The 17500-nt window shown below is 47.3% G+C and overlaps 1 protein-coding gene across 2 annotated transcripts in view; it reads right to left on the bottom strand.

Moving 5' to 3' along the window:
- Nucleotides 1-17500, bottom strand: part of dcc (DCC netrin 1 receptor) — a 212284-nt gene that overhangs the window by 20906 nt on the left and 173878 nt on the right. Inside the window, exons 16-24 of one of the 2 annotated variants that reach the window (XM_035526723.1) lie at nt 17128-17223; nt 14182-14420; nt 13747-13885; nt 12608-12715; nt 11115-11309; nt 9387-9419; nt 6346-6411; nt 1361-1523; nt 69-292 (exon numbers count right to left, since the gene is read on the bottom strand). In XM_035526723.1, the coding sequence (XP_035382616.1) occupies nt 69-292; nt 1361-1523; nt 6346-6411; nt 9387-9419; nt 11115-11309; nt 12608-12715; nt 13747-13885; nt 14182-14420; nt 17128-17223 (1263 nt within the window). The remainder of the gene's footprint in view (nt 1-68; nt 293-1360; nt 1524-6345; nt 6412-9386; nt 9420-11114; nt 11310-12607; nt 12716-13746; nt 13886-14181; nt 14421-17127; nt 17224-17500) is intronic. The other variant, XM_035526724.1, reaches the window with a different exon arrangement.

Genomic DNA, 17500 nt, shown 5'->3' with positions numbered 1-17500 from the left:
AAGCTTCGATTCCGCCGATCATGTGCACATTCCTGAACCGCGAAGCTGCCTCGGAGGCGGGGCCTCACCAGAGTGGCTGCTCTTGCTGCCCATTTGGCTTTCTGATTGGCTGTGGCTGACAGGCGCTATCTCTTGGCAGCTCTGGATTGGCGACTCTCTGCCTGAGGGTGCAGAGCTGGGCGGCTTCTCGATGTTCTTCAGCTCCATCTCCTCGTGATGGATCCACAGATCAGGAGGGCGCAGGTCTTTCTGACTGCCTTTCCTCTTCCCTGCACTGTGAGTGGCACGCTTTCTGCACGTGGAGAGCGAAAGGGAGAGAGAGAGGGAAAGAGGGAGAAGGATAGTGAGGGAATGATTGGATCTATGTGTGTCTCTGTGTGAGAGAGAAGGTACTGTATATTAAAAAGATACTGAAGACAAATTTACCCATATCCACTTCTTTTCTTTTCTTGGTTTGCATTCACACACACTCACGGTGAAACCCCGACACACGCACACTCACAAACACCCTACTCCAAAACAACCAAACTGGCTCCAGTCCTTAGTCTGTGTATGTCTGAGTAAGTCAAATCCAGCTTAATTGCTCTGACAGGCCTACTCTGGCCGCGACGAACTGCAGCAATTAAAGCTTCTCCCCGTGCGCCAGGCCAGTTGCTACAGAGAGGGGCCACTTCACCTCATTTAGCCACTAGCGTTTAGCATGTATACAGACACACACACACACACACACACACACACACACACACACACACACACACACACACACACACACACACACACACACACAAACACACACATCTAATGGCCCTTATAGCTGTTAACAATGTGAACCCAAGGGCAGGGAAAGGACCCCCTCAGAGACCTGGCTCTCCACCTCAACACACACTGGCAGAGCTCCATCCACAGCCCTGCAGGGTCACAGAAGGGCGTACGAGCTCCTGCTGTATTGCTCGGGGTCGTCGTATTAGAGCCATACGCAGAGGAAGAGGGAAGATCGTGTAGCCATCAGATAGAGGAAATGTGCAGAGATTTCTGCACACAGGGTCTTAGGTCACAGTGAACACCTCAACCACAGAGATTTCTGCACAGAGGGTCCGAGGTCACAGTGAACACCTCAACCACAGAGATTTCTGCACAGAGGGTCCGAGGTCACAGTGAACACCTCAACCACAGAGATTTCTGCACAGAGGGTCCGAGGTCACAGTGAACACCTCAACCACAGAGATTTCTGCACAGAGGGTCCTAGGTCACAGTGAACACCTCAACCACAGAGATTCAGCAGTTGGCTCCTGCGTCTGCGCGTGTGCACGTGCGTGTGTGTGTGTGTGTGATTGCCTGAGTGGGAGAGCGAAAGACTCACTTCCTCTGCTGGGCGGATGAGCGTCGTGTACAGATGAGGGCCACTATGGCCACCACCACGATCGTGACTGCACCCACCGACACCACGATGACAACCAGCAGGTTGCTGTTCTTCTGGGGAGTTACGCTGCCATGGGGTGGGCGGATCTGGCCAATGGGGGGCTCTGAAACAGAAAGGATCACACACACAGTGACACAGGGTGCTGGACAGGGTGTTGCTGCACTACTATGGATCGTACTATGGATACAGACATATCACCTGTAATTACGCTTCTGAACAGAAATATCAGGCGCCAAATGATAACTGGATATCCATACTTAGAGACTGTAGTAACTTAAAAACAAATGGTGTAATTGATCATAGATATAAAATAGTAAATCAAACAAAAGTGGATCAAATGGGAACATGAGACAAATTCTGATCAACCTGAATCAGGTTATTACAGATCGGAAATTAAAGAAACCTGAGAGTATAAACAAGGTTTACACATCACCTCCAAAGCATGGCCATTAAGAACAAATTCAAATGGTTTAATTAAACCTGAAACTCCATGACAGCAAGTTACTTTTAATAAGGGTTATTGTGTGTTATAGTATGTGCTAAAATCCTTCACATCAAAAAAGGCTTTTCTTGACGAATTAAGGTTGGCTCATTCAAATTAATAATAAATTCAAATAAATTACTCCCCGCAATCAATTTCAGATTTCACACCGAAGATAAAAGCCTGAGGTTGATCTTGAATAGGAAGAGCGGTTTGCCTATACAAGCTTGTAGTCGATAAAATGCATAGAAGGAGAGACATGCCGTGCTTCGGGCACACACACCAGGGTCAGCCCTAGCAACCGACGGCGGCCCCTCATTAAGCAGCTTGGTTACTTTATGCTAATGTTTGCTAATTAAGCTTCATACGACGCAAATATTACTTAATTTGTTTCAGTAATGTTAAAGGTAAAGTTTGTTTGACCTTTTACACGTTAAATATGTCTTGACATCTAAGTAAGCCTTAGTAACACCCCTTTGACAGCAAACAAACAATTTTAACATAATACTTTGTTCAGAAATCTTAAAATGCCATTTTCATATTGGTCCCAAGTGGCTCTTTATAAACCATTAATAAGCTATTTATATAGTTGTGATAAGCATGTAATATAAAACTAGCTGCAGCAATGCAAAGCAGATGTCAGCAAATTATGTCAGCAAATTACAGCTGATTTATGATTTAGTGCATTGCTGGATAAGAGTAGTGAACATTTGTTTCTGCCATGGAGAGGCTGAGTAAACGCTCACTCTCAATCACTCTCACTCACTCTCGATCACCCTCACTCATTCACTCTCTCACTCATCCTCACTTTCACTCACTCATTTCAGTTCAGTCCAATTCAAGGTAGCGTTATTAGCACGGCTGTATTCGGTACAATTTTGCTAAAGCCCACTCTCTGTGATGACTGCTGCAGGTAGAACAAGCCTCCAGGACAACGGCGTCTCCAGGACATTGCCATCTCCAGGACAACGGCGTCTCCAGGACAACGGTGTCCCACATCGGCAGGTTCCGACATGACAGCTGAACTCCATGGGGCTAGCTGCCTCTCTCTCTCTCTCTCTCTCTCTCTCTCTCTCTCTCTCTCTCTCTCTCTCTCCCCCTCCTTCCTTGTTACTGCCTCTCTCCCTCCCTTTCTCTCCATCTTTCTCTTCCTCTCCCACCGTCTCTTTGTGTTGTGTGAAGAGGGATGGACACTTTCATCTCCCTCTGACTGAGAGGAAGGTCAGAAAACTGACCAATGGGAGCAGAGGCACAGGGGGAGATTCAGCATGTCACGCGCACACCCTCACTAATACATGGGATAAATGACAGATACACTGCCACTCTCCACTCCAAGCTGACCCCATTACGAGGTGTGTGTGCCTGTGTGTGTGTGTGTGTGTGTGTGTGTGTGTGTGTGTGAGTGTGTCTGTCTCTTTCTAGCCTCTTCATGAGCTACAGGAGCCCTGACCCAGCTTTGTACAGCGCTGCAGAGAGAAGCTGCACACCTCCACAGTGGCAGTCTGGAGTGACACCGTGTTGATGATTCAGGATCCTGGCTCCTCTCTGGCAGTATGAATCTAATCCCACAGCTCCCAGTGCAGAGGAGAGGGGGGATGTACATAAGTCAGGGAAGCAGCTAATCTACTAGCAGTTCTCGGAAGGACACAGAGCACACCGGACTCTGATTGATGTACATTTGCACATTTAATGACCAAATATAGTTGGTCCGGAGCCATGCCTGGGTTTGGGTCGGAACTGTGGTCTTAGTTCTAGGTCTGGTTCTACGGCTGGTTTTGTAGTGGGTTCCTAGGTTTGAGCTTTCTTCCCAATGCTTCATCTTACCAGGCCACAGTACTTGTACTGTTCCCACACGCACCCAAAGCAAATAACCCCTATCCTTTGTCTCCCTCCTTTGTTTAGGCTGACGCGCTAACCCACACCGCGCGCTTCACGTTTTCTTACGAAGTGCATTAGCAAATACCCTGACGTCTTCTCCTCTCCTGTGTGGGAGATCAGAGCAGGCCGAGCAGACTCTGTAGGCACTGCCTCTGTCTGACTCCTCTCAGCCTCGCCGTGTGGCTGGTCTTCGCTGATAAACCCTCCCCATGTGTGTCGGACCTAAGACCTGCCGTACGAACCCATTCACTGCTGACTTTGCCAGATAGAGGAAAGACAGAGGTTGGAATTTGAATGACGTGTCGCAAATGTTTTTTACTTAAAGCCTGCTGTAAAAATGATTTTCAGCTCTAAACCCTCCATTAAAAGAAGAGTTCTGTCTAAGTTTCACCTGGACCTGACACTGGAACAATTACTCCGGATACACCAGAAATATATTCTCTATCAAATGTGAAAAAACTGAATTAACCTTTATACCTTTTTTTGACTCTACAGTTCATTTCTAGGACTATCATGGCCAGGTGGTGATAATCACTACATTGATATAAAGTGAAGGCTGGCCTCTGTGTAACAGTTGGCCTTTGAGTAACCGCAAAGCCTTTCAGCTAAATGAGACATTTCAATAAAAATCAGCTTTGGTTAACTTCAGTCATGTTCATCACGGGAGAACCAGCCTCTATGAATTCTAATGCAGCATAATAACCGAGTTACAATAGCAGCGTTCAAAGTGATTGGGCGAGGAATGCACTTGATGTTTCATCGTATTTTTCTTCTGTGGTGGAAAAGTAGGTTTGAGATGAATGAGGTTATTGGGAGGAGATAATGTAGCACGCATGAGAGAGAGAGAGCGCAAGACAGAGTGTGTAAGGGTTAGGCTGTTTGATAGGGGTACAAAATAGAGGCCTAATGGCAGAGCCGAGCAGGAGGGGTCAGAGTGGACTAGAATGGTGAAGATGTGTGTGTGTGTGTGTGTGTGTGTGTGTGTGTGTGTGTGTGTGTGTGTTTTAACTCTGCCTCATCTCATTCAGTTTTAGTCTCATGTTGAAGGAGTTCCACGAACACCTGCAGGTGACGCATAAACAAGAGGATGTGCAAACACACACACACACACACACACACAAACACACACACTCCAAAACATTCCTCCTCTCACAGTGTGTGTGTCTGAAGCCTATGATTATCCCGCACAGTCTTAATTAAGAGATTTCCCCACTGAGCACCTACCATCACATGAGGAAGAAAATGTATGTGTGTGTGTGTGTGTGTGTGTGTCTGCGTGTGTTAAAGCAACTGAACAGCACTCTTCTTTAAACCAAAAGCGACTTTATTCTCTGAGTGTGCATATGTAGTACGATGGTGTGGGATGGAGTGTCATAACCTCCCAGTGTGAAGGGCTTTGGTTCAAACTGCAGCGTAGCTGTATTGCTCTCTGCATGTACAGTGTAGTGGGTCATTAATGCTGCCTCTCCCATCCAGACCTGGGGTTCAGTCCCTGTCTGGGCAAATGCGCCTTGCTGTACCATGGTCCTTGGGCAAGACTCCTAACACTATGTTTGCCGGCATTACGAAACAGGATGAAATGAAATCTCTCTGCATAAGAGTGTCTGCAAAATAGATAAATGTAAATGTACCTCAATTCCCCAGAGTTCTGAGGGCCAGAAAAGGTGCTGCTTGCTTGTTTGTTTTTTCGCTACCATTTCCACCCCCTCGATTTGGTCTGGACACTCGTATTCTCTAACAGATAACAGATTTGGTGCTTGAAATTTGGATAATGTTTTGTAAATGTGATGTTTGGGGAAAAAAATAGAGTATGAATGCAGTGTGCAGTATGAATATTAATGAAATAACTTGCAGTCTTCAGCTTGGGAAAACATTCATTTTGTTAAACAAATCTCATGTAATTTATTTTTTGGATATTTGTACTGAAAACATGGATGGCTCAATCTGGGATTTAGCTTTTTAAGTCACTAATGTCAAATGCTAGGACATTGCTTACAGTTTCTATGACTACCAGACACCACTCAGGGGTTTAGAGGCAGATGACGTGAGGCAGCCGTAGAAAGGCAACACAAACTTCTGCTGTGAAATGTCCGTGTACCATCTGAAGGATAGAAACCCACCCAGATGACCTTCCAGCATCCCCTCATCTCTCTCCCCATCATTGCTCTGTTTGAGTCATGGCTGCAGTTGTTCCCAGTGCCGCGCACAACCGACACTCCAGCCTACTCATTCCCCACCACCAACCCGTGAAGGCCATTACACGGTAAGTATGCTAACAATGAGCCGCACTGTACTGTTCTGGTCCCGCCAGGCTGTGAGCGAGCTGGAGAGCCCTGGACCCCTGTGTGCACGCCATCACTGCCCCAAGTGCGAATCCCAAGGGTTTGTGGAAGAGATAACCCAACCTGGCAACCCGCTGGATGGCAAGCAAGCCAAAAAAAAGAAGAAAAAAAATCTAGAAATTTCTTCTGTCACATGAAGACAGAAGAACCATGTGTACTCATAAAGGCACTTTCAGGATGTATAGCTCTCAGAGTGCATTGTGGGAAATACTTGTAGCACTTACCGTTTAGACTGCTCCTGTCAATCAGGTTATTGTCAGAGGGCCAGTAGCCACTGTCTCCATGACGACCTGTGAGCATAATGACCACATGTGAGTAGGGGCTCGTAAAGAGGACACACTGCCACACAGAATTACAGAAACACACACCATCTAAACAAATACAGAATAAAAGCCATGAGCAGTATTTCAGCAGAATTTTCTGATATTCCTCTGACTGCCATTTGCTATTCTGAACTGAAGAGCACTCCTCTCAGCTGTTTGAAATTGTATGTATGCTTGTAGTTTGGTATTACAAAGCGTTTAACAATCCCCAACACAAGAGAGTGTTTTGTAAAAGACTGTTGTCTAGAGATGAGTATAATGGACTGACTCTTAAACTCTTAACTGAAGAGCCTTTTTGCTGTCCATGTGTTTGTGTGTGTGTGTGTGTGCGTGTACGTGTGTGTGTATGTGGGGTCTGTATTTTTAGGCTCTTAGATCAGCACAATGGTGTACCAACCCCACAAGTCTTTACATATGTGTATTATTGCAAATTTGCATTTGTGTGTGTGTGTGTGTGTGTGTGTGTGTGTGTGTGTGTGTGTGTATATATATATTAGCAGAGCTACAGATGAGAAGAAAAATGTATGTACAGATGAAGTGCCTAAGAAAGAGAGAGATAGGTGAGAGTGGGGGGTACAAACAACCACAGCTCACCCCCAACATGCTGGGCTGAGCCATCCATCAACCACAGCTCACCCCCAACACGCTGGGCTGAGCCATCCATCAACCACAGCTCACCCCCAACACGCTGGGCTGAGCCATCCATCAACCACAGCTCACCCCCAACACGCTGGGCTGAGCCATCCATCAACCACAGCTCACCCCCAACACGCTGGGCTGAGCCATCCATCAACCACAGCTCACCACCAACACGCTGGGCTGAGCCATCCATCAACCACAGCTCACCCCCAACACGCTGGGCTGAGCCATCCATCAACCACAGCTCACCCCCAACACGCTGGGCTGAGCCATCCATCAACCACAGCTCACCCCCAACACGCTGGGCTGAGCCATCCATCAACCACAGCTCACCCCCAACACGCTGGGCTGAGCCATCCATCAACCACAGCTCACCACCAACACGCTGGGCTGAGCCATCCATCAACCACAGCTCACCCCCAACACGCTGGGCTGAGCCATCCATCAACCACAGCTCACCCCCAACACGCTGGGCTGAACCATCCATCAACCACAGCTCACCCCCAACACGCTGGGCTGAGCCATCCATCAACCACAGCTCACCCCCAACACGCTGGGCTGAGCCATCCATCAACCACAGCTCACCTCCAACACGCTGGGCTGAGCCATCCATCAACCACAGCTCACCCCCAACACGCTGGGCTGAGCCATCCATCAACTACAGCTCACCCCCAACAGGCTGGGCTGAGCCATCCATCAACCACAGCTCACCCCCAACACTCTGGGCTGAGCCATCCATCAACCACAGCTCACCCCCAACACGCTGGGCTGAGCCATCCATCAACTACAGCTCACCCCCAACACGCTGGGCTGAGCCATCCATCAACCACAGCTCACCCCCAACACACTGGGCTGAGCCATCCATCAACCACAGCTCACCCCCAACACATTAGAGTGAGCCATCAATCCACCACAACTCACCCCTAACAAACAATCTCACTAACAGTCTCACTCACATCGACACTCCACCCATAAAGGACAGGTATATGCTTGTGGATTTGTGTGTGTGGGACTGTGTGTGTGTGTGTGTGTGTGTGCTGACAGCTCTGGACCACCGGGCAGCGTGCTGCAGGGTCATCGATCTGCGTCGGGGCCGCTTGGCCAACGCACCCCGCTACGCTCTTTCACTTGATTTATTTGAGGTGGCGTACCACCGCTCACCAGGGCTTTCACTGCCAGCCAGCAACTCATTTAGCCCATGGTCAACACACACAGACACACACACACACGCACACGCATGGACACACAGGAGCTTATTTACTATGTGTATGTTTGTGCGCGTGTGTGTTTGTGTGTGTGTGTGTGTTTGTCTTGAAGCTCAAATGTTCAAATGATGTTGTTTGTCAAAGGAAAGTTGAAAAGGCCCAGCAGGGGCATTGACTGAGTTTACCATGTCCACGTCAGCACATTGATCTTGCGACTGTAAGACTCTGACATTCGAAACACTGCACAGCCAATCTTTGGCTTCACAAAGACTAATGTACACCTTATTTTTTTTAAAAAAGAAGAAAACCTCAGTCTCTTGCCATTTTAAATTGAAAAAAATTATTCCTAGCTTGGCGACAGATGTTGAGAACGAAGGCATTCTGTTCAAACGCTTGCCCCTCTCTGAGGTGGTGGGGAATTGTTGGGAAATTCTTCTCTGACAGACAGATAAAGATTGAATTTGTCATTAATTGCCTCCCAAGATGGTTAATTATATAGTTTTGTGATTGATGAAATGTTTGAATTTAGCAAGCAAAATGGCCTGAGAAGGTAATTTAATTTTGTAATTAAATTCTCAGGGCTAAAACATCTAAGTAATCTGTCTCTACCTCTCTCCCCTGGTCCTCTGCAGTCATGCACAATAGCACACATCCTTATTTCTCTGCTCATTTTTGTTAAGACAATGTAGCTCTTAATCGACTGTTCAAAAACCCCGATTCCATTTCAGCTTTCCAGACGCTAATTATGCAGAGTGACAGTTTCATTCATGAAGGGTGTGGGATGAGAGGTCTTGTCACTTAGAGATAAAGGGGAGCTTGTTTGAAGGGAAATGGAAGGGAGGGGAGGGAGACCTGAGACATGGATGAGACATGGATGAGACATGGGTGAGACATGGGTGAGACATGGGTGAGTCGCATCTCAGAGTGAAGAGGAGCTTTACTGCTTCAGCTAGTTCACAGTACTCAGAGTACATTAACAGTGACAAACAAATTAACAACAAATAACAACAACATCCGGCATTGGTGCCATATGCATCATCACATCGACCTGGTTCATAAACGCCACTGCCGTATGGATTCATGCATGCGGCTGCCTACCTTGGTCATTGGCCATCTTGTCAGGATGTTCCACTGTTAAGAAATGAGAAAGAGGAGAAAAAAAATCAATAAGGCAGATATGGAGTGTCATTTATCTCTGTTCCATAAAACAGGAATTATCATTAGCTGAACCCCCAATCAAATGTGACCCCACCTGAGGAGCTAGACTATATTTTTCACAGCGAGGAAGCGTGGTGTCTTCCTACATGCTTTGTGGTCTAATAACAGGCTAGAAGCTCTGCTCCCTTGTGAATATGCAGGGCTTGGTTGACATCCTTCACCCTCGTAACGGAGAGTGTTTGATCTGACCATCTGATTTAGTCTCTTGTCACAAACTGCTGGGAGCACGTTGCCACACTAACAAGCACCTTGTCAAATTCTGTCAAGCCATGTTTGAACCGTGCAGTGGGGAGTCCTTAAATCTCTTATGATTAGACTCGACCCAGAACACGTGGAGAGGTAGCAGACCTGACCTTTGATTTCAGAGTGTCCGGCGTAGGGCTGTGCAATACATTGCTTCTGCGTTCTTTATCCTGATCCTGGCCATTGTGATACTGAGGTTAACATTTTTGCGCTGTGCCAGAGCTGCGGAATAAAGGCGAGATGCTGTGGTGCACTTACACCACTACATGTCATGATTGCGAGATCCTAGAAAAGCCCAGTGGTGAAACCTTGGTGAATTCTAGCTCAAATCTGTCCCGTACTATTTTGATGAAAAATTCATCTTCATCAAAATTCTTATCACATGTGGAACACTTGTGATCGGTCTGCATTACAACAGTGCACGACAGAAAATCTGCCATTTGTTCCAGGGATCATCTATATATTGCAAATACCTGTATATTGCAATATCAGGATGGCACAGGTCATTACTGCTATAATCATTTGCAAACAATATATCCTTCAGCCCCATGCTATGCTATTACACTCCACAAATAAAACACTTCGTGGAAAAACGCATTAGGTCTGACTCTATCTAATTCCACACTGAGTGTGTCACACTGCGGTACGGTTACTGGGGGTAGAGCGCACTGAGGTATGAGATGTTATTAAAGGCTAGAACTGAATTAGACGTGACATTCTCCCCCATACGGTGTAATGATAAACCTTACTGCTGTTCAGACATCCTGTTTAACGCTCAGAGACAGCAGACCAGGAAGCCCTTAGCAAGGCTCTCAGGACCCCTCTCCACACACACACTCGCACACACACGCACACACACCTACGCACACAAACACAAACATATGCACACAGAGCCTCAGAGTAGCAGATGCTCAAGATCACATTAATTAAACTTCCCCCATGTACGAGTGTGTGTGTGTGTGTGTGTGTGTGTGTGTGTGTGTGCGTGAGACTGGGCGGGGTCAGTGTCTTTAACCCATCCTGATGAAGATGGATGTCAGATCCAGTGAACCCGCACAGAACTCAGCGGCTCCCAATTAATCTCCGACTCCATAAACCGTCACCACAGTAGAGATAGTCAGCACGCTTCCGATGTAAACGCGAAGGCAAGTTACGTGGCCCACTCCCGCTCTCTTACAAACACCTCACCACCGGCAGGTGGGCTGGCAGGGAAACAAACAGGAGATGGAGCATCATGGGTGGTGGTGAGTGGTGAGTCCCATGGCAAAGCAGTAGCAGGACTGCTAACTAACTAAGACAGTAGAGCCAATGTGAGAAACAGGCAGCCTGATGGCAGAAAGTATGGGAGGGTCGTGGTGTCGGCACCTTTGGTGGTCCTGTGCTCGACGGGGTCAGAGAGCGGACCCACTCCTTTGGCGTTCTTGGCCTGGATGCGGAAGTAGTAGATGGTGTCGAGGTTCAGGTCCATCACCTGGTGGGTCAGCCTGTCCCCGCTGATGGACTCCATCACCCAGTCATCTATGGGCATGCTTTTGTCCAGCGTGTAGTAAACAATATAACCTGGGAGACAGAGAGACATATTAGACAGACAATCAGATAGATACACACAGAGACTTCTGAACACTGTTTAACCTTCTGAAGTCACAATTAGTGCCACTGATGGTACAAACAAACAAACAAAAAGCCTGTTGCGGCATTGGCTGAATTCACAGACCATGGAAACAAGCAGAGAGAGCAAAAAATTCAATCTACAGTCGAGATTTATAATCAGAGTTTGATAAGTTAGTGTTGTGCATAGTCTGTTGGAAAAAGAACACTGCCTGACATTTGACATTTTTCTGCTTCCTTCTATGAGCCACAGGTGAGAAATAAATGATCACTATATGTAAGGAATAAGTGTGACTTCAGAGGCTTTAATGGAGATCAGCATTTTCAGATGACCTCTAGCCCACTGGCTAATTAAGCTATAAACACACAACTTGGAATGTGTCTATCGGGCCATCCGCTATCTGGGCAGGGTCTGTAAGCTGTAGTCATGGTCTGTGGGCATGTCCCGCTCACTCAGAATTCAGCAGTCTACAGTTTACAAGGTCTACGCCTGGTGTTTACTTGTGTATGTAATGAATTTCAGCATTGTCTACTGCCTCCAGCTCTGGAACTGACACACTCAGCATAATCATCAATGTGTATAAGTTTGTGTGTGTGTGTGTGTGTATGCATGTGTCTGAATCTGTATGTGTGTGTCTGAGTCTATGTGTTTATACGTGTGTGTGGTACATAAGGCTGTGTGTGCATTGGTGCATGAATGCGCTTGTATCTGAGTGTGTGTGTGTGTGTGTCGGAGCGTATATGCAAATGTGGGTCTGCGTACCATTTGTATGCTTTTGTTCAATACACTTTTAAGCTTTACTACTACATATTATGATTCATATTATCTACACCACTACGTGGCCATAGAGGCAGTCGGGCAGACTGAATATAAAGGGTTCAATCTTCTCTGTTGAGTAAATTAAGCACAGGTGATAAGTCCTGCGTAGGACTACGATGCCATGTATGAGTAGGTGTGGCTCGGTCATGTATGAGTCGGTGTGGCTCGGTCATGTATGCGTGGGTGTGGCTTGGTCATGTATGCGTGGGTGTGGCTCGGTCATGTATGCGTGGGTGTGGCTCGGTCATGTTTGCGTGGGTGTGGTTCGGTCATGTATGCGTGGGTGTGGCTCGGTCATGTATGCGTGGGTGTGGCTCGGTCATGTATGCGTGGGTGTGGCTCGGTCATGTATGCGTGGGTGTGGCTCGGTCATGTATGCGTGGGTGTGGCTCGGAGAACACGCTGCAGGAAGCAGGGAGATCATTCTCACCTGTGATCTTGCCGTTTGCTTCGAGGGGTGGCTGCCAACTTATAAGAATGGACCTAGGTCGGCTCTCCCTTCCTATCACGGTCAGGTCCTTCGGGGCGGAGCTGGGTGCTAGCCAATTGCAAAGAGTGATGCACAAGAGAGGGAGGGGAAAACAGGGATCAGCAGAGGGGTCAGCTAAATGCCAAAAATGTAAAAATAAAATATAAATAGAACTTCAGCCATATCTCAGTTCTGCAGCATTCCACCAACAGCTCACACTGTTGTCCAAAGCAACTTACAATTATGACTGAACATAACTTGAAGGTTAAGGGCCTTGTTCAGGAGCCCAGCAATGGCAACTTGACAGTGGTGGGGCTTGAACCAGCAAACTTCTGATTACTAATTAACCACTGAGCTATCACTGTCCACTGAATTTCTATGCCCACTCGTACAGAAAGGAACCACAAAGCAAATGGGAGGGGGGACTCCCAACCCCCCAAAAAGGAGGGAAGCACAGATTATAAACAGGTGGTTTGAATTACAATAAAATCTGGAAATGAGGTCTGTCGCGTTTGCCTTGGACTCTGCCTAATGAGGCTGTGAGTTTTAGCTCTGGTAAAGGAAATCATAAACAGAGGTGGTATGTGTTGGTTAGTCATAATGATGATGGATTTAAAAAATGCACCAGAGATCATTGCTTGTTTAACCAGCAGTGCACCGTCGATAATAACCAGAAACGTAGAGAGGGACAGATGGGGAGGGAAAGCCAAACAAAGTCTCGCATTAATCAGGGCCTGAACGTGTAGCACACACCACGCCGAGAGAGCACGGCAATGGCAACACGGAGCCGCCCTGATGAGGGATTGACAGCACGAATACACCAATGAGCACATCAGACGGAGAAAAAAGATGCAAAACAAACGCAAAGTGAAGCTGCACTTCACTCTCTTAAGGCATAAAACACCATTAGCGTGTTTGACTCTGATGTCCCTAATTTGACTACATAACTGATGCTGACAGGGGAGCTGATGTGTTGGGAGGACACTTAATGAGACCTTGCCAGTCACACACACACACACACACACACACACACACACACACACACACACACACACACAGTGCAAGGTTGTGTGTGCCTAAATGTCTGTGCGTGTGTTTACCTGCTTCATAGGTAGTGGCATGAGCAGTCATACTCCAGGTGCTGGACTTACGTCCTTTGGTTACCATAACAGCAAACTCATACATGGTGTTGGGCTTCAGACCTGTCACAGTGTGGCTCAGTGTGGTGGTGTCTGCCGACTAGACGCACACACACACACACACACACACACACACACACACACACACACACACACACACACACACACACACACACACACAACCCCCCCCCCCACAGTTTAACATGTCCATATCACCTACATGCAATACTCATATACTGTATCACTCATTGTTTGGCGTATGGTCTAGCACATCATCTCTCCATCCATATATCCATCCATTCAACACTTCCTCTAGTGCTCCATTATCCATCCACCAATCCATCCATCTATCCATCCACCCATCCATCCATCTAAGCCTCTACCCCTCCCCCTCACCTTGTACTTTCCGCTTGTGGAGTGGCTGCTCCTCCACTTTACGGAGTAGTAGCGCGTCTCACTGGCCTTCTGGCTCTTGCCCATGGAGTTGTCGGCCCAGCTCACCCTGACCGAGTCAGAGGTGAGGGCGACGGCCTGCACGCCTACTGGGGGGATCATGGGGGTGGACGTATCTGGTATGGGGGTGGGGAATTTATCAAAAAGATGGAACAAATCATCGTCTGATGGGTCGACGGGATCTGAGGTTGCACGTGTGGCCGCACACACACACACACACGCACGCACGCACACACGTGCATATGCACACACACACACATGCACACACATATTCACAGGTAGGGAAGATCATGTTTTGTGCAAGCAAAGGACATGCAGAGAGTGTGCATGCGGCAGCCGTATGGGAATGAGGCAAGAAGGAGAAAAACAGAAAGAGGAGAAATGGAATGATAGAGGGGAAAAAAGAGAAAAAGTGTTCAGCTCCCTGTCCAGACTTAAACAGGGTTAGAGTTACACAAGCAGGGGCCACACCTAGGGAGGACAGAGAAAACACGCTTAGTCCAGAAACCCACAGCAAGCAAGTGTCAATCTTCATCACTGTCATCCGTACCATTGTCTTTCTCAGTCTTGCTGGTGCAAACACTTTGTGGTATAGACAAACTTTATTACGGTTACAGCGAACACAAATCCGCAAAGCTGCCGCCGACCACGCATGGCGAATAAGAATCCTATATGGCTGTTGTCAGCAGAATTGATGAGAGAGGAAAGGAGAGATGTGTCCCAGGGAAGGGCCTGTGTGTTCCGCCAGGCAGAGAAACAGATAAAGGAAGGGCTTGGCTCATACCCTGATATCTGCATCATCATTACAACCTGCAGACGCACCTCGGAATACTGATGCAGAATGGAGACAAAAGAGTGTGTGCGTGTGTCTCTGTGTGTGTGTGTGTGTGTGTGTGTGTGTGTCTCTGGGGGTGGGGGGATGTCGAAAGAGAGACAGAAAAATGAAAGGATGGAAAAAGGGAGGAGATAAACCAAGAGGCAGAACAGGAAATAGGAGAGGGAGATGTCTTCTGTCTGCACCCAACACTACAGTTTGGTTGGCGAAAAGAGGCAGATGCTGCTCCTTACTGCCTTTAAACATTTGATCAGACCCCCTTTAAACAGGTTACCTACCTCCACCTCTGATCAGACCCCCTTTAAACAGGTTACATACCTCCACCTCTGATCAGACCCCCTTTAAACAGGTTACATACCTCCACCTCTGATCAGACCCCCTTTAAACAGGTTACATACCTCCACCTCTGATCAGACCCCCTTTAAACAGGTTACATACCTCCACCTCTGATCAGACCCCCTTTAACCAGGTTACATACCTCCACCTTTGATCAGACCCCCTTAAACCAGGTTACATACCTCCACCTTTGATCAGACCCCCTTTAAACAGGTTACATACTTCTACCTCTGATCAGACCCCCTTTAAACAGGTTACATACCTCCACCTCTGATCAGACCTCCTTTAAACGGGTTACATACCTCCACCTCTGATCAGACCCCCTTTAAACGGGTTACATTCCTCCACATCTGATCAGACTCCTTTAAACGGGTTACATACCTCCACCTCTGATCAGACCCCCTTTAAATGGGTTACACACCTCCACCTCTGATCAGACCTCCTTTAAACAGGTTACATACTTCCACCTCTGATCAGACCCCCTTTAAATGGGTTACACACCTCCACCTCTGATCAGACCCCCTTTAAACAGGCTTAAATTGGCAGCCTTTTTTTTACGGGTTTCATAACCAGTGTGAGATGGGACTGGCACAGTAATCCTGATAAAAGCCACTCGTAAACACTCAGAAGGTTCCGGAGTGAAGAAGTCATTGTGTGGGGTTTTATTGTGCCGCGATAAACTCTAGAATATTGGCGTGCTTTTGAGCATCGCTACGGTAACCACTCACAGAGGCTGCACCCTGCTGACTGAGGTGAACTGACAGTAGAACACTGAAGGGAAAGGCAGATGCTTCCTGTGTCATCTGTAGTATCACACACACGCTCTCCCGAAATCCTGGTGACTGCTCCAAGAGGCGAAAATGAATAAAGAAATAAGATTATGAGTTCCAAGAAACATTTGATCTTGACATGTTTTGTGGTGTGTGTGTGTGTGTGTGTGTGTGTGTGTGTGTGTGTGTAGTGAAATGGCAACAGTCAACAAAGGAGCCAAAATAAACCAGCAACGCTCTTCTGTCCCAACACTGTGCACCTCCGAGACGTGGAGGAACCACGGAGGAGACGCAGAGGAGTTGTGAAGCAGAAACACCGTCGGCCTGTCACTCCTGATTCAAGCACTTCTGTAGCATCCTAAAGCTGAGCAGAGCAGCAACACAGCTCCAAGCTAGAGGCTTTGATATGGAACAGAACTACTGTATGGGCAGATAAAAGACAGAGACAGAGAGCAAGAAAGATGGAGGGAGAGAAAAAGAGAGAGTAGAGAAGGAAGGAGAGCGAGAGAGAGAGAAGAAAGGAGGATAAAAAGTTCTTAGGAAGTCTTGTGGGTGTCTGGCTGTGTCTGTGCTGGGTCTGCTCTTATTGTTCCGAGCTCAACTCAATAGAGCCTGGCACAGCACCTCGTCACCCAACATATTCTCTCTTTCTCTCTCTCTCTCTCTCTCTCTCTGTCTCTGTCTCTGTCTCTGTCATACACACACACCTGATAACCATCTGCTTCTTAGTGGTGTGGCTGAACGTTGAAACTACATCTCCCATTTGTAAATGAAACATCAATTATCGGTGCAGTGGGAAACCAGGAAGCTGGAGAAGTCTGCTAGCGGCTCATATGATACTCGTTAGTTGTTGCCTGCTTGTTATCTGTGACGTTAAACGTAATCGAGGTGACAATGTTTACATTTCACAACAATGACATCTGCCTTAGCTACTGGAGTGTAAAGTACCTGACATTGATCTGGTCACAGCGCTCTCGTACAGGGGTACGCCCTCCCCAGCGTTGTTAAAGGCCTTCAGAGAGATCACGTAGTGGGAGCTGGGTTCTGCATTCAGAGAGAGAGAGAAAAGGCGAGGCAGAGAAAGAATGGAGAGAGTTTGAGAAAAGGGAGGATAGAGACAGAGAAAGAGAGATGGAGACGAAGGGAGAGAGAAGGAGATATGAAGGCAGAGAAAAGCACACATTTTAATCACTGGGGCGGTGCACAGTGACACTGAAAAACCAGCATGTCAACACGCTTTTGTTCTGGAAAAGAAGTTTTGGGTGGATAAAAAAAAAACTGGCTTCCCAGAATAAATCATCTGGTGGGAGAACCTGAAAGA

The sequence above is a fragment of the Electrophorus electricus genome, chromosome 6, assembly GCF_013358815.1.
Source record: "Electrophorus electricus isolate fEleEle1 chromosome 6, fEleEle1.pri, whole genome shotgun sequence".
NCBI lineage: Eukaryota > Metazoa > Chordata > Actinopteri > Gymnotiformes > Gymnotidae > Electrophorus > Electrophorus electricus.
The sequence above is the reverse complement of the archived record's forward strand: the minus strand, read 5'-3'. Positions and strand labels throughout refer to the sequence as shown.